This window comes from Aspergillus lentulus (assembly GCF_001445615.1).
Source record: "Aspergillus lentulus DNA, contig: Alt08, strain: IFM 54703, whole genome shotgun sequence".
NCBI lineage: Eukaryota > Fungi > Ascomycota > Eurotiomycetes > Eurotiales > Aspergillaceae > Aspergillus > Aspergillus lentulus.
This window is the reverse complement of record NW_028322118.1, coordinates 4,136,541-4,156,356: the sequence shown is the minus strand read 5'-3', so window position 1 is coordinate 4,156,356 and position 19,816 is coordinate 4,136,541. Positions and strand designations below refer to the sequence as shown.

General features: G+C 49.4%; 7 protein-coding genes across 7 annotated transcripts; 5 read left to right on the top strand and 2 right to left on the bottom strand.

Annotated features, from left to right (window-relative positions):
* Positions 1-432: 432 nt before the first annotated feature.
* On the bottom strand, positions 433-971 carry ALT_4544 (uncharacterized protein; the record flags this gene model as incomplete). Its single annotated transcript, XM_033559067.2, has 2 exons — positions 433-900; positions 969-971. The coding sequence occupies 2 exons, from the start codon at positions 969-971 to the stop codon at positions 433-435; spliced, it is 471 nt and encodes a 156-aa protein (XP_033414958.2).
* Positions 972-1,228: 257 nt separating this feature from the next.
* ALT_4543 (uncharacterized protein) lies at positions 1,229-1,912 on the top strand (the record flags this gene model as incomplete). Its single annotated transcript, XM_089599768.1, has 1 exon — positions 1,229-1,912. One exon carries the CDS (start codon positions 1,229-1,231, stop codon positions 1,910-1,912), a length of 684 nt encoding a protein of 227 aa, XP_089456106.1.
* A 2,043-nt stretch (positions 1,913-3,955) lies between these two features.
* On the top strand, positions 3,956-6,771 carry ALT_4542 (uncharacterized protein; the record flags this gene model as incomplete). Its single annotated transcript, XM_033559069.1, has 2 exons — positions 3,956-6,373; positions 6,427-6,771. 2 exons carry the CDS (start codon positions 3,956-3,958, stop codon positions 6,769-6,771), a joined length of 2,763 nt encoding a protein of 920 aa, XP_033414960.1.
* Positions 6,772-8,133: 1,362 nt separating this feature from the next.
* On the top strand, positions 8,134-10,186 carry ALT_4541 (putative C6 finger domain protein; the record flags this gene model as incomplete). The annotated part of the gene is made up of 4 exons (XM_033559070.1): positions 8,134-8,619; positions 8,685-8,705; positions 8,813-9,106; positions 9,191-10,186. The coding sequence occupies 4 exons, from the start codon at positions 8,134-8,136 to the stop codon at positions 10,184-10,186; spliced, it is 1,797 nt and encodes a 598-aa protein (XP_033414961.1).
* Positions 10,187-11,349: 1,163 nt separating this feature from the next.
* ALT_4540 (uncharacterized protein) lies at positions 11,350-11,616 on the top strand (the record flags this gene model as incomplete). The annotated part of the gene is made up of 2 exons (XM_033559071.1): positions 11,350-11,433; positions 11,500-11,616. 2 exons carry the CDS (start codon positions 11,350-11,352, stop codon positions 11,614-11,616), a joined length of 201 nt encoding a protein of 66 aa, XP_033414962.1.
* Positions 11,617-16,367: 4,751 nt separating this feature from the next.
* On the top strand, positions 16,368-17,438 carry ALT_4539 (Bax Inhibitor family protein; the record flags this gene model as incomplete). The annotated part of the gene is made up of 2 exons (XM_033559074.1): positions 16,368-16,897; positions 16,955-17,438. 2 exons carry the CDS (start codon positions 16,368-16,370, stop codon positions 17,436-17,438), a joined length of 1,014 nt encoding a protein of 337 aa, XP_033414965.1.
* Positions 17,439-17,928: 490 nt separating this feature from the next.
* Positions 17,929-19,398, bottom strand: ALT_4538 (alpha-amylase; the record flags this gene model as incomplete). The annotated part of the gene is made up of 2 exons (XM_033559075.1): positions 17,929-18,564; positions 18,628-19,398. The coding sequence occupies 2 exons, from the start codon at positions 19,396-19,398 to the stop codon at positions 17,929-17,931; spliced, it is 1,407 nt and encodes a 468-aa protein (XP_033414966.1).
* Between the last annotated feature and the right edge of the window lie 418 nt (positions 19,399-19,816).

Genomic DNA, 19,816 nt, shown 5'->3' with positions numbered 1-19,816 from the left:
GGACCGATCTTCTCTCCTCACAGAATCGCTTAGCGGCTACTAAGGACAGCAGCGATAACATATGAGCGTGCAAATTTTGGTTACTACTCCGGAGTAGATACTATTTTACCGTGGTGAGCCAGACCAAACCACATCATTTCTCGCGGACCCAAACATGAGAAAAGAGAGGATTTTGCATGCGATATGCGGTCGTGAGTAGGACCTATTATTCTACTAGATGCATAGAGCTATGTTCTGAGGCATAACATTCATTCAATCGTCCTGTTGCAGTATCCTTTTTTGGACGGTTCAAGTCCGTCATAAAATAAGAAGATAGGCCCTGCCATCGTCTAATACAAAGCATAGTATGAACACCATTGTAGACCCATAATCCCAGCCGAGCGCCAAAAGCAAGAAGCAGACGAAATGCAGTAGATTCAACCGTTTTCCTGGCTAATTGGGTTCTCCCTCCTCGTCATCAAGGCTTGGAACAACGACGTCCCAGCCAGGATCCTCCAACTCGAGGTCAATGTCGAGGTCGCCATCTCTCTCGGGTTGCTCACGGGGCTTTCGAAACCTGAAAGCGATCACCTGGCCATTTCGTATATCTGCTGCTTTCAAACTGGTCCGCTTTCCAGCACCTCGTTTGGATGTTCCGCTGTTCTCGAGTTCCGGCATCGCAATCTCCAGTTTCGACCATCCTTTTTCTAGGTCGTTCTTGTCCACCGTAACACCAAATTCAATGTCTGTGAAGTCTTCCGGTATTTGATCCCCGTTAATCTCCTTGATACCTCGCGATTGGAGAGCTTTGAGAAGCATCTCCTGGGCTGTCGCAATCGTCTCGTGGGGCGGAAGCATTAAAAGCACGGTAGTTTTGTGCTTCTTGAACAGAAGCGTCAAACTCAGAGGGTCCACCTGTGACTGTAATATAGTGACATGTCAGCACGGTTTCCAATAACCACACTGCTGCGCTCAAGCCGGTTACTTACCATGGTGGCCTTTGATTTCTGATTATGCGAGCTGGAAGAAGCTTTGGTGGGACCTCGGAGTAAGCAATCAGATAGATACAGACTCGGGAACTCGGAGTAGTTTAGTGTGTCCTTCAGTCTCCGACCTACACGAGAAAGCTGCAAACATCCAGCGCACCGCTCCTGGCGTCGACTGATCCGATCGAGAGACTGTCACAAATTTGCATGGAACAAGACCGTTCAGTTCTTATAATAGGACATCAGATTCTCCCTATTTCAACATGGACACCGATTCCCCGACCGAGACGCGCTCTACCGAGCCTTCAACTTTATTGAAGATCCTCAACTGGGACAAGCTTTTCGAATCCGATACTCCTCCAAGATTAGGTATTGAGGTTGGGAAGCGATTGCCGTTTACAGCCTTATCGGCTTTCTCTGTTGGTATGGCAATCGGATCTTCGCATGGAAGCAAGAAGGCCGCATACCGTTTTCGCGCTGAAAATGCGCACCGCTTTCCGACCACATCGACGGGATGGTTTCAATACCACAAGACTAAAAATTACATAGCGATAGTGGGAGGCGTGAAAGAAGGTATGAAGATGGGACTTAAACTCAGTGCTGGTGCGCTAGCGTTCTGCCTTTTCGAAGAGACTGTGGACTATGCTCGGCACGACAAGAGGGATTTCCTCTCAACTGTCACGGCCGGACTGTCCTTTTCTGGCATTTACAGCTTGCTAGGTATAATCCCGCTTGGCCCAGTGTACCCATACGATAGGATCACAGCTAACCGAAGATATTCCATAGCCCGACACGACGTCTATACGGCTGCTCGCACAACGAAACTCGGCTTGAAATTGAGTCTGGCTTATGGGCTAATGCAGGATGCTCTTGAGACTCTCAAGGGAAACCGTCCAGCCTATGTCGATTTCATTTTAGGCAACCGCGGGCGCAAAAGCGAGGATTGAGGCAAATTCGCAACTGAATCTTTCCTCCCTCTGGTGACGATAGTGAACCCGAGATCCGACTTGTCTTTCCACCTGCGCATCACCTCGAGATACCTTGATGGTCAGCACAGAAGTGACGGTAGATGGGTGCAGAATCTCGGTCGCGGCTTGAATGTCAGACTCCCCTGATACTTAACTTCAGGCAGAAAGTGATGCCTTTGACCGAGGTCTACATCACCCAAATCCGCAAAAAGGAAAAAACAACTTGGCACAATGAGATTTGGTAGGGTAACAATCTTATCGTCCCTCGATGATACCATTCCCTCCCAGGCTGAAGTGACAGCATCGATGTTGAACTCAGTTATGGCTGTTTGGCAGGCTTGGACTGTCGTCGATGAGCAGTCTGGCAGCTGCCCCTCATTTTCAATTTACGGGCTATCTAGCAGTGAGGTACGAGACAAGTCGCCTTCCCTTTGGGAAAGAGTCATGTTTCTCCCACCGAGTATATCGTCCACACTATGAGGGAGTTGCACTCTCTAACTGTGATCTTATGATTCTCAGGCTTTATCTAGCCTATGTACTCTCGAAGTCTCAGATTTGATACTGGTTTCGAGTCTGGAAGCATAATGTCCCGCTCCTGGTGCTAGAACAAAGGAGACTAGGTCTTTCAAGATAATATCAATGGCTTTGGCATTTCCTGCTAGTCGTGCGTACAAATTTCTCGTAGATGTCCATAATCAAGAGGTGACAACAGGTTGTAGATTTGAAAATGCTTATCGTACGGCTGCTGAGCCAGCCAAGTCCGATCACTACAAGTGCTGAATTGGAGGGTATGTACCTGTCCTAGCCAATGATCAGGTGACATTATCGGTGGGTATGTAAGGGCTACATAAATCCTCCGTAGGCATCTTTATTAGGACACAAAGTTCTGAACGTCTGTGGCTGTCGAAATTTAATAATCTGCATATTCACTGCATTACCCATTGAAAATACAACCGACGATCTCCGTAGACGTATGGAGTACTCAAAGTAGATACCTACAGTTAGTATGGAAGCCTTAAAACAATGGCTGTCTACTCGGGCAGCTGCCGAATCCTTCTGCTGGACTAAAAAACCGTCTGAAAGCGAATGGAAGAAGGGACTCAAAAGCACAGAGAAATGCCAATGAAGATGAAACAATCCTAAAATTCTTCACGTAGATTGAGCACCCTAATATCTAAACATACCAAAGTATTTACTTCCTACCATTGGATGTGTGATTGGTATCGTTCTTTACCTATATTACCTGCTGATCCTACCTAGATTAGATAAATTCTGACCGCTGCTGTCGGCACTGTTGGATAGATAACTGCGAGTACCCCACCACTGACATCTTTGTCTGTGTCGGCTCCCATATACATGGCCAATCTCCCGACTCAAATTGTTGTCCCGCATTTGCAGTACAAGGATCGATGATTCCTTCCCCTGCTGAGCATTACTCAATATTCTGTCTTGCATTTTCAGCCTCCTCAGCCTCTTCGTCATACACATATAAACTTTCTATCCCTGTGGGATAGGAAATATTACAAACACCCCCGGGGAAGACAGCAGAAGGAGTAGTAGGTTACTGACTTGGCTCTACTGAATTAGTGGTGGAGCTCTACCACACTCCCACTATGATTTGACGTTGGTGATCCCCGCTTTCCATTAACATTGGGTTATTATTCTGTTGGAACGGTTTCTGCCGTCCGCTAAGCACCTAGTACTAGTACTACCCTGTGTGCTATGCTTCTTCTTTTGCGAAATTTCGCAAATCGTTGAAAAGTCCCAGTTCCTATCTCATCGCTGCATCGTCATTGTCGAAAACTCCACGACTTCAAATGTCGCGCCATTACTGACGCCCGTCCTTGTCCTCCCCGCCCCGCCGGCGGTGCTTTTCTGAAGCTCCCGTGATCACTTTTCTCGTCGACGTCATCGGCCCATTGATCGCTTCCCGGCGAACTATATGCTGCTTAATCGGACGACACAAGATCAGTTCTTTCTGGAGTCCGTACCCAATTCGCAAGCCATTGCAACCCATCCATCATGCGGCGTCACGGCAGGGCTGGCGGAGGAACCAAGGCCGTCACGCCCGTCTCCGATACCGTCTCGTTAATACACTCATTCGACTCAGTCACAAATCCAAATCGACCTGCACGACCGTCCCCGTTGGCATCCTCACATATCCAAGCATTACCTCTGGACTTGATTGATCGACTACGTTCCTTTCCCCTGTTCCAATCCACCCCCGAATCGTTTCTGGTGGAGGTCGCACAGCATCTCCGCCCCCAACTCAGTGCTCCGAACGATTATATCCTGACGGAGGGTGACGAGGCCAAGGCGATATACTGGTTGGTTCGGGGCGCTGTCTCAGTCACTTCGCGCGATGGGGAAAGTATCTATGCCGATTTGGAACCGGGCGCGTTCTTTGGCGAGATTGGGGTATTGATGGACCGGCCCCGAACAGCCACCATCATCGCTCGAACGCGATGTCTACTGGTTGTTCTGTCCAAAGAGGACTTCAGGAACATTCTCCCCCGATTTCCAGAGGTGGAGCGAGCGATACGGGATGAGGCCCAGGAACGATTGATGATACTGGCGAAGAAGAAGAAGGAAACCTCAACACCTTCGGCTGACCTCACTAGCCCTGCCCGCAGAGGCTCGAAGAGACTAAGAGATTCGTCCTCTGGGGGCCTGTCACCTATCGAACGTGAAGGCACATCCTTGAAGGCTGGCAACAAAAAGCGCAAATCGCCAAGTCCTGGAGTCCGTGTTGCAGATGCTTCTTCAAGCGCGCTGGCGAACGGGTCGGTCAATGTCCGCCTCTTGCTTAAGGAATTGCCTCTCTTCTCCAGCCTTCCCCCGGACATACTACACTTTCTAGGGCTCAATGCTCAACCACGATCGTACCCTCCATTCACGGACATTATCCGACAAGACTCCCAGGGACGTGAAATTTATTTCATTGTGCGAGGCGAAGTTGAAGTTCTCACGGAAAGAGCGGAAGCACAAGACCGCCACTCTCTACCAACTACTATCGAGAAACCACCATTCGAAGTCAAAGCAAGACTCAAGCAAGGGCAGTACTTTGGAGAGGTTGTGAGTCTGTCGCTGGCGCCCCGCAGGACAGCGACGGTACGCTCTGTTACTGCAGTCGAGTGCCTCATGCTTAGTGGCGATGTCCTCGCCGAATTCTGGGACAAGCTTCCCCAGAATGTCCGTCAGCAGGTCGAGAACACGGCCAAGGAGAGACTTCAGTCTGCGTCTGATGGTGACGTTGTCATGTCAGATGCAGGAAGCGCTGATCAGCCAACTGATGGGGAGTTTAAAATCAGAGCTGCTCGGCGACAATCAATGCCGCTTTTGACGCTCACAGAGACAGAGTTGGATAGCCCTCGAGCTCCCACTGCCATGGAGGATCAGAATGTGTTGAAACCCTCAGATCCTGACCCTTTTCTGAATGTTGGCTTGGACAAGGTTCGACTACGCAGCCGGCGCGGGTCCGTCGCCCCGCTGACACCAGACGAGGTATCTGGGGAGCAGCAGCGACAATCACCTCCGTCTGGGACTCGTTCGACTAGGTCGTCCCTCTATTCCCTTTCCGAGACATCGACTTTGTCGGCAACACAGAAGACACGCCGCGAGTCACGCGGCGATAACGTCGGCATCCTACCGGACAATATACTCGTGAGGATTTTCCAGCACCTGGAGCTTCACGAACTTCTGCGCCTTCGAGCTGTCTCTCTGCACTGGTCTGAGATTCTTACCAAATCCTCTGAACTCGTTCGTTATCTTGATCTAAGCATATATAATCGCAAGCTCAGCGATGATGTTTTGGTCAAAATAATCTGCCCTTTTGTGGGAGAACGACCTCGCCATGTCGATATCAGCAATTGCTTCCACATCACCGATGAAGGCTTCTCGAAATTGGCCGCTACATGCGGCGCTAACGTCGTCACTTGGAAGATGAAAAGTGTCTGGGATGTTACTGCCTCTGCCATTCTTGAGATGACTGGCAAAGCGACTGGTCTACAGGAAGTTGATTTGAGTAATTGTAGAAAAGTTGGGGACACGCTGCTGGCTCGGATAATTGGCTGGGTTGCTCCTGGACAACATAAGCCCAACGGCGAGACTGGAAAGATGGGCAAAGCAGCTTTGAAACCCACGATGCAGACTGAAGCGGGCACTGTATATGGTTGTCCGCAACTAAAGAAATTAACCTTGTCATACTGCAAACATGTCACGGATCGCTCGATGCACCATATTGCGTCGCACGCTGCCTCCAGAATCGAGCAGATGGATTTGACCCGATGTACGACAATCACTGACCAAGGCTTCCAATACTGGGGAAATGCCCAATTTATCAATTTGCGCAAACTCACCTTGGCGGACTGCACTTATCTCACCGACAATGCCATTGTCTACCTAACCAACGCAGCCAAACAGCTACAAGAACTGGATTTGGTAAGCTCATCACCATTCAGGAGCTATCTTGCAGAACCGCTGACCGTGACCAGTCGTTTTGCTGCGCTTTGTCAGACACAGCGACAGAAGTTCTCGCACTCCAATGCTCGCAGTTGACCTATCTCAACATGTCGTTCTGCGGGTCCGCGATCTCGGACCCTTCCTTGCGCAGCATTGGACTCCACCTTTTAAACCTCAAACGGCTATCAGTCCGTGGCTGCGTCCGGGTCACGGGTGTGGGCGTTGAAGCGGTCGCAGAGGGCTGCAATCAGCTGGAGTCGTTTGATGTCAGTCAGTGCAAAAACCTCCTTCCGTGGCTCGAAGACGGCGGACCCCTCAGATACAAAGGCAAAATTGACTTCGAGACCGTTGCGCAGAATGGACGAGTGTTTCGATAACCGCCATCGCAATTGTGGCCCGTTTCTTGTACATCCCCTCATCTTTGCGACCTTATATCCACGGCTCTACTCACTTTGATGATATTTCCTAATCCTTGAATGGGCATATATTGCCCTTGAACTATCTATTTATCTAATGCCTTATCACCCCTCGCATTCTTGGATCTGACTATCTTCCAACGTTCCATCTACCACCTCATCTCATACGATTTCACTATCAGTTTGCAGGATTTTCTCTCATCTGGATGCTCGACCATTTTCGTGGATTCACCTATGTGCCACAATCAGTAACCGTACTGGAACCGTTCTATCAAGTATATCCAGTTATCAGCATCGCCCACGGTTTCCTTGGCTCGTTTGCAATCCTTCATTTCATTGCCTTTACACTAGGACTCATTCTTTTAATTCTGTATGGGCTGCATAGGGCTCCGGCGTGGGAGGAGTTTGATTGAGGGAAGAGCGTTTGGCAGCATTCCCCTTCAAGGGTTGGATTGGTGACAGAGTTCGTGTCATGTTTGATGATATTGTCACTTCAGGGCCTTCTTGTTGTGATTTAGAATGCTGTTCTTTGATTTCCATTTTGGGAGCTACGAACGGATAAATAGACGAATTTCGAACTTGCGTCTGCTTTTATGCTTCTTGAAGATCCCCTGCTTCTTGGTTTCAGCATATCCTTTGTTCTTTAGATCACCAGAACTTCATTATGTTTTACCGACACACCATCGTCTTTCATAACCTCTTTGTGCCAGTGCAAGCCAAGACAAAGGAAAATTGAAGAGTAAGTCAGGGCCCATTCAATGCTATTCTTTCAACATCGACATTTACCTTTGTCACTGATGCAATTCAAGTTCAAAACAATGTAAACCTTCTGTGGCTGCCCTTGCTTGGAGAGGGCGATAAGTCTCACAATGCTTCTTGTGCTTCATCGCCTTTCAATAAGAATCTTTCAATGTGACGACTAAAGGTCTTTGGCACTTTGTGAAGCTTGCAGGTCGAGCCAGCAAAACCGAAGTCTATTTCTGGCTCTACCATCTTCATGACGGATTCTGAATGACCCAATCCCTTTGTGCAGTTTGGCATTGTATGCTTCAGAATGCTTTGTTTCTTCTGTATGTGAAGAAAGTGTCAATAACGAAGCCGAATTTTGGATTGCATAGCAGAACCCGTCAAGATGAGGTATAAGTACAGCTTTCTCTTTTTACATCTGGGAGTCTCCAACAGAAACCAGTCCTATATTGCAATCAGCTTTCGTCTCACTCACTTCCTTTCGCTGCTTTATCCGCCCAGGACCGATTCGAATACCGATCCTTCCACGACCTTTGCACCAAGCAGACCTCCTAGTGGTAAGTACATCAAGACAAGATGTCTGGGAGAAAGCGGAGAATTGACGATGTCGACAACAGCGGCAATGACAACCGGAAAAAACAAGCACGAGATTCAAACCTAGGCAGTGGAGCGAACAGCGGACAGTCCTCTTCAGCGTTGAACGCTGAAGTTGTTGCCAAAGCTCCGAACACGACAGCTGCCGTTCCTAGTCAGACTGTGAGTGGTGAGGCCCTTAGTACCAAAACTGCTCCCGCAGAAGCTGAGCAAAGCAGAGACAAAGGGAAACAGCGGCTAGAACAAGTGGAGGAAGCTAAAGAAGCTGCAAAAGAAGCCGCAGGAGGGATTTCAGCCGACAACAAAGAGTCCACTGCAGGACCTTCGACTGGATCAAACAAACAGGCCCGGGTGAAAAAGCAGCGTCGCAAAAAGACCGACCCAGTGCCAGATCCCGTGGAGACGGCTCTTAGCAGGATTGAGAAGAATCCTCCCAAACGTACCGATAGAGCCTGTGACAATTGCAGAGTAAGTGATCAATAACCCCTTCCTCCTTCTGTCTTTTCTGTCTTCCGCTATAACGCATGGAATAGATGAGTACGCAAACGGATACCGTGAGTGGACTCCTCTTTCAATTTTCCTCTTGCTATTTTTCTGAGCTGCATGCCTCCTATTGCCCAGTTTTCCGCTACATAGAGACTAACGACTGTCGTCTGTTCAGATTCAGAAGTTGAAGTGCGACAACCAGCCCGACGGCTGCGCACAATGTGTGAAAAAGGGTATGCCCTGCACATTGACTTTAGCAACCCAGAAGACCTATGTTCGGGGAGCTCTCCAGGAGACCGGACAGGCCAGAGATGGGTTGAATCTTGAGGTTGAAAGGCTCCGTGCAGATGTTGACTTTCTTCTGCAAGAAGTCCACTTGCTCCGGCGAGATGTCCAGCAGCTACAACTGGAGAATATGCAGTTACGTAATGTGCTGGCTGGCCTTCAGACATCCTTTCCTAACCGGAATGTGAGTAACAACTCTTCTAACATATACCATTCTGTTATGCTGTCGAGCAGTTAGTGAGACGTGCAGATGCTGACTTGAGGCTAGCAATTTCCTCTGAATCCTCCACCGGCTGGGCAAGTGCCTCCCCAAGCCCCCTACGATGTGCATGCTCAAACCCAAGCGGCAGGGCAAGCAGCTGGCCGAATGCCACTTCCTGCAAACCTTCCTCCGGCCGAACAGGGAACACTCTATCCCAGGCCTCCTGCAAACCCTTCTCTGGTAGGGCAAGGAGGTGGCCAAATGCCGCTTTTTACAAACCTTCCTCCGGCAGGACAGGGAACCCTCTATCCCGCATTTCCCTCAGACCCTTTCCCAGCAGGACAGGGAGCAGGCAATCCCGCACCCCCTCCAGATTTTCGCCTGGTGGGACCAGGCCCTCTCAACTTTCCACCTGGTCCGAATCTTCCAGTAATACAAGAACCTGCCAATTTCCTACCTGCTCCAAGAACCCCTTCGCCGGAGCAAGGCTCTTCCTCCGATCAATCCAGCGGCAGTAGTCCTTACCGGTCATCTTCCGAGGCGAGTGCAGACAATGATAACACCAACTACGGTGCTACTAACAATGATCCAGCTTTCGCTAACCAGGTTTTTCCCCCAGTGACCGAGCAGGGTGGTGGCCAACCAGCACTGGAAGCACAGCAATCTGGTTACCAGGACACTATGGCCGATGACACTGCGATGGTTCTCGATGATGACGATCTCGAAGGGTTCGTAGCTCAACCAGCTGATCCCAACGACTTCGATGCCTTCCTCAACGCCATTGGTGGTGACAATGGTGGCAATGGTTGGGATCCCATAGACTTATCAATGCTACCTGCTGACAGAAATAGCCCCGCGGCCTTCACCAATCAGCCGTCCGATCCCAGTGCTGCCAATCCTGCGGGCCCAGCGACAGACCTCTTTACAATTGACCCTGCACAACTTACCTTGCAGCCAGGTGATTACCCGCAGGTTGCACGTCCAACTACGACACTGGCAATGGCAGACGTTCCATGGGATTCACAAAATGGGAGAGACAATGACGGTCCTCAGCAGAACTAACCAACTGCTCTTGAAATTACTGACAGCAACACGAAGCAGCACAACTTATATGTGTTCCCGAATGCTGAGCAAGCCGGCGTTAGTGTTCGGCGACGACAAAAATGTGCAAGGTGTCTTGGCCATTTGGAATGCTGTACTGCATGGTGCTATTTTTTGCACTTCATCTTCTTACCCTTCTACTTGACTCTGAGTTTAACTGCGTCGCATATCCTTTATCCTTTGGCTTAGATATGGTTGGCGTTTGTTGATCGACATTGAGGGGGCTGCCCCTGATTCTGTCTCGCTTTTAGATATGTCATTCATGCATTGTCCAGGACCAGAATCGTTAGAGAATCCTAATGTGATGGACAATGCTATTTGCTTATAGTGTGGTGATAGTTACATGACACGTCTCATCTGCATCCTGTCCTTCCTATGCTGGAAATCATCGGGAGTCCCCCAAGTCCACATCTGGCCTCCCGTGACATCACCGTCCGTCGATGTTGGCCTCCACTGTCTGCCAGGAGCGTACACGATACGCACTTCTACCTTGACTGTGAACGCAACTGAAGGAAGAACTTTTCTTGAGAAATAACCGGCCACAGCAACTTCTTCAAATAAACAACAAATAAGGTCAGCCTTCAGGAGTCCATGATTTAAAGTGCTTTACAATGTTGACATATGTACATCATCACTTCACTCCTTGCTTGCTGCTCTTGAGGAAGTGCACCGATCACTTAGTACGCGTATCTCAATCAAAAGCAAAAGTACATATCACAAAACATTCCCAAACACTGAATATCTACCACAAGCGAAGATGGTCGCTGTTTAACCATCCAATCTGTATCCACTGGGGAATCTCCATCACAGACCGATCTACTACTAGGTACCACCCAGCCACGTCATCTCCCCTGAGGAAGAGGACTGTTCCTGAGTCCTGAGGGCACACTCCAGTGACTCCACACCCGCACCATCTATACATAGAAACCAACGCATCACCCTGAAGATCAAAGCAGGCGGCACAGCTACTTATAAACCCATTTCACTTGAGCGAACATTCATTCGAAGCACAAGTATCAAGCACACACTCCTTCCTGACACGCTTAAATAATATCTTACGCTCATTTCAACCACCGAACTCAAGCCACTCATTCTTTTCCCCTGATCTCAAGCATTCAGACAACATGAGATTCACATTCTTTGCTGCTCTCGCCCTCCTCGGCACTGCTTTCGCGGCTCCCACTGCGCCTACTACCTCCGCAGCTACTGTATGCAAGGCCGGAAGCCATGCTTATTTTATTGGATTGAGAAAGACTGCTAATGCGGTGGTATAGATCCCGGCTGGTCAAACCTGCAAGAAGGACGGAAGTATGGGTGTCTGCCAGAGCGGATACTGCTTGGTGAGTTACTCTACGCTCTTAGCTCTCATGGACCCTGAAGGCGAATGCTGATCGATACCCGTGGGATGGTGCAGCAAGATGAGAAGGCCTCTTCTGGAGTTTGCAAGTGAAGAAAAGGAATCCCCCTGAAACGAGCTCCTTATAAGGGAGGCGTTATATGTATCTCTTCAGAAGGCTGAAGCCATGTACTTTTAATCTATTTGAATTTAATTATGACCTAGGTATTGCGTACTGTGCCCAAATCCATAACCCCATGGATATGATCTATTTCTTATCGCTACCGAGAGGATCTAGTATAATTGGATCTATAAAAAGATGACACGACGCCCACTTATGCTCCAGCCAATCCCAGGGGTATCTTCCCAATCGCTATATAGAAGTATAAAGAGACCAAAACTCCAGATCAATATGCCTCTAACCGATGATGCGCAAACGAGAAAAAAATCTTCAATGTTTGCCTCATAGCAGACGATGCCTACCGTTCGGACGGTCTGCTATTCTTCCGGAAACCGCAGCAGATGCCGTTGCTCTCACACCACTGCCTCACAAACTCTGCACTAACTTCTCTGTCCTCGTGGATAAGCCCCAGTCCCTCGATGTTGAGCCAGGTAGCAAAATCCTCTAGGATGATGGGATCGTACATCAGGATTTTCTCATGCCAGCTAGGGCGCTTGCAGTCAACGGAGAACGACCGTGGCTGCAATCGCACAGCCTTGGTTATCTGGCTGGCCAGATCTGGCAGACTAGACTTTGCTGCAAGACCAGAAGGAGACGGTTTGGTGCCGGAGTCAAGATTTGTCCGCGTCGGACTGGATGGTGTGGATGGCGTAGCTGAAACAGGCAGAGGCTGACTGCTCCTGCTTTCTGAGATATGGCGCTTGTAACGACTCTGCAGCCGACTGGGAGATGGTATGACCTCATCTTCCGAATCCTCAATCTCCTCCACATCCGCGAACGACGACTTCGTCAACACCTGACTCGATCCGTTAGCGGTGTGACTCGGTGTATCCTCCAGAGCTGTGCTCGATTTCGCCTCTTCTTTGAGACATGCACTCTCCTTCTTCGTCTTTTCAGCTGCATCCGTTTTCGAGGCTTGCTTGTTTGTCTGAGATTGAATTGTGCCAGCCTTTGTCGTCAAGCCATCGTCTGGTTTTCCTGGAACATCTTGGACATCAGTCCGCGTGCTCACGTGTTGTGCCTTCCAGCATCTTTCAAGCACTTCAATCATCTTCCTGCGACTCTTCATTGCCTTGAAACCATACAATCCGACTTTTTTTGACAAATCAGAGTCCTTCCAATCAGCGAATCGTGGCATTGGACGAATTTCCGACGCCCCGCAAGCGGTTTCTCCCGGTTTAGTTTCGCTTGTTGCCAAGATTTCCGTGTGTACATCGACTAGAGCCTCAACCACGTCAGTGATCTCTACAGGCCGGAAAGGTTCTCCCTGAGGCACTGTGTCCTCGTCTTTTTTTCCACTTCTGTCCAGTAGCCCGCCATTGGGTTTTGGCGGAAGCTCAGAAATGTCGGTAATGTCTACCATATCCAGCACCTCAATTTCAGCTAGGGATCCATCCATATCTCTGGCTGCGACAGACCACAAATCCCTTGGAGTTTGGAAGCGCGATACTGCGGTATGAGAATATAACCCAGACCCCGCCCTTGCGGTCGAAGAAGGCTTGCGGTTTTCAAGCATACTATTTTCCGATGCGCGTATTGCCTTTTGCATATCTCTGAGCATCGTTGGCGAGTCTTCCCGCTCCAGCTGACTGCACGTTCCGAACATCAAATCCTGATCCTTCAAGTAATCGACGGCATCCTCAGGAGGGAGAACACAAGAGTCGATGTCCAAGGATTTAGAGAACAATTTGTTGCCGACATCTTCTGTGGCTCTAATCATGGTGTTTGCTTCATCCAAGTGATCTGTGCAATCATTGGTGTATAGAGCTGTCACACGGCCAGTAAGAGTTGTAATCTTTCTGCTTCTTTTCTTCGGCTTCCCTTGGGCTGCTGGGGCTTTCGAGGATCGAGTGCTGCGGACATTTGAACGGTTGCTATCAGCGTCCGGCGATGTGCGCTTAGGATTTGATGGGTTTCGAGTGTCTACAAGCTGCAGAAAGGTCAGAATGCGTTGCAGGCTGATGACAATCATAGAACACGTACCTCTAGTCGCCTGCGCTTTGTTGGAGCGCCGCCATCAGAGAGTTTTAAGTCACCTTGAGAATCGGTGGCGGCTTTCAAAAAGCCATATTCGGATAGAAGGTCGCCGAAGCGAGTCTTATTGTCGCCAGTATCATCCAATGCGACGGCTTGCTTGCCAGTGTCCTTGGTAGGCGTCCAATCTAGCCTTCTCTTCATAGCTACTTCAAGCTGTAAGCCATCCTTCTCCAACTCCAGTTTGTTCGCAGGACTTTTTCCCGGCGAAACGTCCGATGTCACAAGTTCCTTGATTTTATCTTCAGATTGTGTAGTCTCGGTAATGCCGGATTTCGCCACTTTCCCAGTGATCGTTTTGTTTTCGGACTTAGTGCGCTTATTCGCAGCGTCTGTGCGCTTTTTCTTTGGCCCCGGGCCTTTCTTGGACGTGCATCCATTGTGTTTCGGAATGGGAGGTTCAGAATGGTCAAAGAGTGTCTGTGATTCGTTCGTAAGTTGTTCTTTCATCCGTTTCTGTCTTCCTCCTCGAGCCGCCGCCTTTCTCCTCGATGCAGCCGAATCTTTCGGTTTCGTCCCTGTTTCAAACTCTTCTTTCGCAGTCCTCGACGAGCCGTCGTTTCCATCCCCAGTTTTGAAAAACCGCGAGCGCGTGGGTGGGTGAAACAGCTCTGACGGAGATGGCAAAGATGAACGGGACGAAGAGACCGGTGACGAGAGAAACACCTTCTCCGGGTAACATTTTGGCTCTGCTGAAGAGTGGGAGGGAATCTGTTCTGGCGAAGAAGAGAGAACGACTATGTCTGTAGCTGTATACATGGTGGCAAATGGGATTTGCGGCGAAGGACCGTACCCTGTCGGCAGGTCATTGGTCTGATATAGAGTTAGAGTCCAGAAAGATAATGTATTGTGGTGCTGTAAAGAGCAGCTCAGAAACTCATAGGTTAGCCCATTATTGAACCCAATGTCGCCAGCCTCGGAATGAATAATGAGAAGTGATAAAGCTGCAGGTTTGTCAAAGATCTTGGCGGTGGTGTGAAATTACCACTTTAGGTAGTATTGATTGGTGGGCCGGGCAACCTGTCCCATTATGGAAGAAAACGACCCCCGCAGCTACGAAACTACAGACGCAACATAAAACTTCATGGAAAACTTCCGTATAACAATATGATTGATGTAAGTAGAATGTTTCAGTTTCGAGAACAAATATATCGTCGTCCTCGCAACATTAGTGAGCATTGACGAACTCCTCAGGTTCCCACATCAGTTGCGCGCAAATTGACGCCGGCACCCAGACACTCTGTCTTGTGATAGTGTGCAATACGAATTCATCATAAGGTCATATCCGGCGACAGGTAGCCATGGACGCCGCACTGAGATTGTCACCCAACTGCTCTAGGAGGGCTGTAAAAGGGGATGGGTCCTGAAGAGCTTCGGACACGGTCATAGTGCGTTCACGCAGGTCTATCCAAACGGCATGTAATTTTGCGCTCTTGTAAGACCGAGCAGCGCATGAAGATCCCCGAAGGGAGGAGGTCATAGTCGTTGAGACAGTAAAGGCTTTGGATCACGTTGCCCCACGCAGTGCAAGTGCACCTATGAGTGAAAGTTCCAGTCGTCGCTTCTCATCATCCTGAGCCCCTAAAGCGCCCAATTTGTAGGCTTTCTTAATCTTCGAAACGTCGGAGATTTCAGACAATGTCTCATCAGCAAATGGTACAGGAGAACCCTCGATGGACTGCTGCAGATGCGCCGCTACTGAGTCACGAGTGACATCTGGCGTAACGGAAACTTTCACCACCAACAGGTCTGTCGTCGAGTCTGTAATGCCGAATTTGCGGAAAGAGTCCGCAATCTGGTGTATTGTCAGTGATGTTCGTGAAAAGCATGTTGCTCGTCCGTGCAATTTGGAAACGCACATTGTTGGCAGGGCTCAAGGAGAAGACAATTTCCGAATGGACATTGCGCGACTTGAGACGCCCATTGAGATAATCATTAACCGCTCTGAAGACGGCAGAAAGGATATGGGTCCTTGAAAAGACCTTGTTTCATTTCAGTATGCTTGCTCAAGTGCGCTCTTCTTATGTAGTCCATACCATGCTCGCGTCAATAAATGCATACTCGAAATCAGCATTGCCTGACAACAGCTGCTGCCGGAGAAATGGCGAGTTTTTCACATCACGATATAGAGCTATATGAATAGGCAGAGCTGAAGGCAGATGAGGAAGATGTATGGTCTCAAGGGACACAGTCATGGCGCGTACTCCCGTCTGAAATGTTAATCGCAGATACCAAAAATGTCGCAGCAACCCACTCAGAAAGTCTTTCTTTTCCTATTCTGCACTTTCTCAGCTACGGCCTCAGATCGACCCTTTAGAACAATCACAGTTGATAAGCAGTAACTTCGAATCCTCCGCGATAATTTCTCCTGCTCTGTGCCCCTCCCCCACCTTGTGAGCGTTAGTAAGCCATTGCCACGTGATTGCGCTTCTCGAACGTTCGGGTTCCCGTAGTGGATGCCGCCGGAGGTTGCTGATATCACCGGCGCTTTGCTTTAAACACCATCGTCATCTCTCCTGCTTTGAGCTATCACTATCATTCTTCACCATCATAGCGCGCGCTGTCATAGATTTGGTACACACATTGCAGTCATGGCGTTCTTTCTAAGGCGCCCTTTCGCCGTTCCAACGGCTTTTCGTCAAGCCCCTAAGGCTGCGAACACCGCTCGCTTCATCCACAACTCACCCATCAAGCCCGTTCAATCGAAGCCTCTAGGTCCCTGCTCGTCCTCAATCTTCGCACAGACCAGGCAGACCTTCCGGAATGCCTTCCGGCGCACTTACATGCAGCCGTCTTACGGTACAGCTCAGCGTGGCGACCTCGCCCAGCGCCTGCTCTACGGTGCGGCCATTGTGGGTGGCACTATCATGGCTACGAACTTCATCTTCAACCGTGAAACAAGAGAGGATGGCGGAATGCCTCACTACGAGCGAAGCTATCTGAATGAAACTTTCATGCACACCGGACTTGGTATTGGTATTATTGGTATCGCCGCTAGAGCTCTGCACATGAATGGATGGTCTTATCGTTTGATGGCCACCAACCCTTGGCTGGTTGCTGGTGTTGGTCTGGCTGCCAGCATGGGCACGATGTTCGGTACCTACTACACTTCTCCTGATAAGTAAGTTTTCCGAGTGTCTTTTCTTCTTTGTTGGGTGGTATGCTGACGGATACTTAGCTACGTAATGAAGTATGGTCTCTGGGCTGCCTTCAACGTCACTCAGGCTGCGCTCCTCTCCCCTCTGATGTTCATGCACCCTGCCCTTCTCGCTCGTGCCGGTCTTTACACTGTTGGCATGATGGGTTCGATTGCGTTCGTCGGTGCCACCGCGAAGCAGGAGAAGTACCTCTACCTAGGTGGTCCTCTCCTCGCTGGTGTGACCATCGTTGCCCTTTCCGGCTTGGCTCCCCTCGTTATTCCCGCCACTGCCACACGTGCTCTGATGTGGTCCGAGAAGATCTGGTTGTACGGTGGTCTTGCTGTCTTCGGTGGCTTCACCCTTTATGACGTCCAGAAGATCCTGCACCACGCTCGCATGGCCGAACGAGGACTTGTTCGCAGGGATGTAGTCAACGAGAGCATCAGTCTGGAGTTGGACTTCATCAACATCTTTGTCCGTATGGTGCAGATCTTGGCCATGCAGCGCAACAACCGGAAGTAAGCGTGATCTTGCTTTAAAGTGAAACACCGCACCTAGCCCGCACGGATCCAGCCAAATAGTGCGAGGGAGTTTGGTGTTTTGACTCGGCATCTTCAGGAAATTTCGGTTGTATGATAATTGGGTTATTGTTGTTTAAGAACTTGTTTTAAAGGTGTATGGTTTTCGGGGAGTTTCTGCTTTTCGCACCGCTAACAGCCACGCATGGTATCTGGTCGGCATACTATACCCTTTCTTTAGATCGGGTGTAGAAGGTTTTCACCACCGAAGTTTACACATTTTGGTATTGCTAGAAATAGTGGAAAGACAATCTCCACTCATATCAAATGACAGAAGAAAAGAGGAAAGCAATTTGCGAGCTACTCATTCTGTGCTAGATGAATTGTGGTATGCTTCCGATTGGAGGTTGCCTTGCGTACATCACACCTAGACTGATATGAAAGATCGAATAACACATGCCTACAAAGTCAACTTTGAAAGGGTGTAATAGAACTCAACACCATAATATCAAGTAAGTCAACCAACCGATTAACAGTAGGCTCAAGGTAGGCCGATCCGAGAGCCTGCCATCCGAGGACTGCATCGTATTCTTCTTCAGATCAAGATACGTCGTTCCGTTCGACCTTCCAAATCCGCATAGACCACTGCCTTCCATCATGTCGGCAGGGAAAAGGACCCGAGGCTCGCCCTTATCCATGCTGACCTTAAGAAGACCCATGTCATTAACCGAGTAGTTGGCGCAATTGAGCACATCCATGACCACAAATCCAGGTTGGTAGCCTATTGGCATGTCCAGCTCATATTTGCCGCTGTTCGTGCCTTGCGTTGACAAGACCATCACGAGTTGCCGGCCCTCAACGCCTTTGCGGAAGCCCATCTCGCTAGACCCTGTGTAGATGGGGAAGGTCTGTGAGTCTACATATGCTGGATCGATCTGGGCTGCATGCTTGCGGATTCTGTTCAGTTTCGCGGCTAGTTGGTAAAGCGGCGCGTTGGTGTCGTAACCTGATAGCCACAAGGCTTCGCGGTTCTCCGGGTCATTGGCACCTGAGAAATGTTGTTCTTGCCCTTGGTAAATCATTGGTATGCCGTCGAACAGTACCGTGAATGTTAGAACGTTCTTAGCGAGCTGCGCCAGTGTTAGCCTATCATCGGTAGATACTTGTCAATGTAACTCGAGTCGATGCCTTACCGCGATGTCATCCTTGAAGCTTGCAAACCGGGCGACGTCGTGGTTTTCTGAGAACGAAGTAAGGGCCGTAACATCAGAGCATGTCTGTTTCATGACCTCTACCTGATTTGTCAGAGAGCTTGTGTTGCCTTTCGTAAATGCCTCCAAGACGGAATAATAGATGGGATAATTCGGGACACCGGGGAGGTCATTTTGATATCCGCAGATTGTCTTCACGGACGGCTCGAAAACTTCTCCAGTGATGAAAGCGCCAGCAGCGTTATGGAACAAGGGCAGAAAGCTGGGTGTAATATGCTTCGCTGCATCCAGACGTAGACCATCGATTGAATACGTAGTCATCATTTCTCTAATCCAGTCCATGAGCATGCTCTGAACTTGGCTATCTTCTGTCTTTAGATCTGGAAGGGGTACAACATCATCACCTGTCCAGCAAGTCTGCGCCAATGGATAGTTGTCATAGTCGGTGATCTTGCAATATGGATGGAAGAACATTGGATCATTGAATGGGCTGAGCGTTGTATAGTCGATGCTCGTTGCCGGGTTTCGTCCGTTGGTGATGTACGCCAAGTTGTTGATGACAGTATCTACCATCAAATACATGCCCCGGTCATGAACAGCCTTGCTCAAGTCTAGCAGGTCCTGGTGAGTGCCAAAGTGTGGGTTTAGCGCATACATATCCTGGACCCAGTAGCCATGATAGGCTTCTCCGTACTGCACGCGTCCCTCGACATTCTGGACGATTGGGGAGATCATGATAGCGTCGAATCCCATTCCTTGAATGTAATCGAGGTGTTGAATTGTACCTCTCCATGATCCACCGCAGCGTAGGCCTTCTGTGGTGTTGCATGGATGAGTGGTGGACCCATCCGTGCGTGCAAATCTGTCTGTCATGGTCTGGTAGATAGACCTGGACTTCCATGCACTTGTATCTGCAGCCAAGGATGACATGAGCAGGTCAAGCCCTGCAGTGAGGCAAAGCCACTGCAGGATTTGCAACGAGTATAACATTGCAGTAGAGATTGCCGATTCAAGCAGGAGAGGGCTGGGACGAAATTACAATACAATGAATGACAATGACAAAATGAAAGAATGCAGTAAGCAGAATCGAGGCTACAGGGCCGAGTCACTCTTCATGTAGCTGCTGAGGAATTTTTCATATGGTTCAGTAACCTGCTGAACCCATGAGATC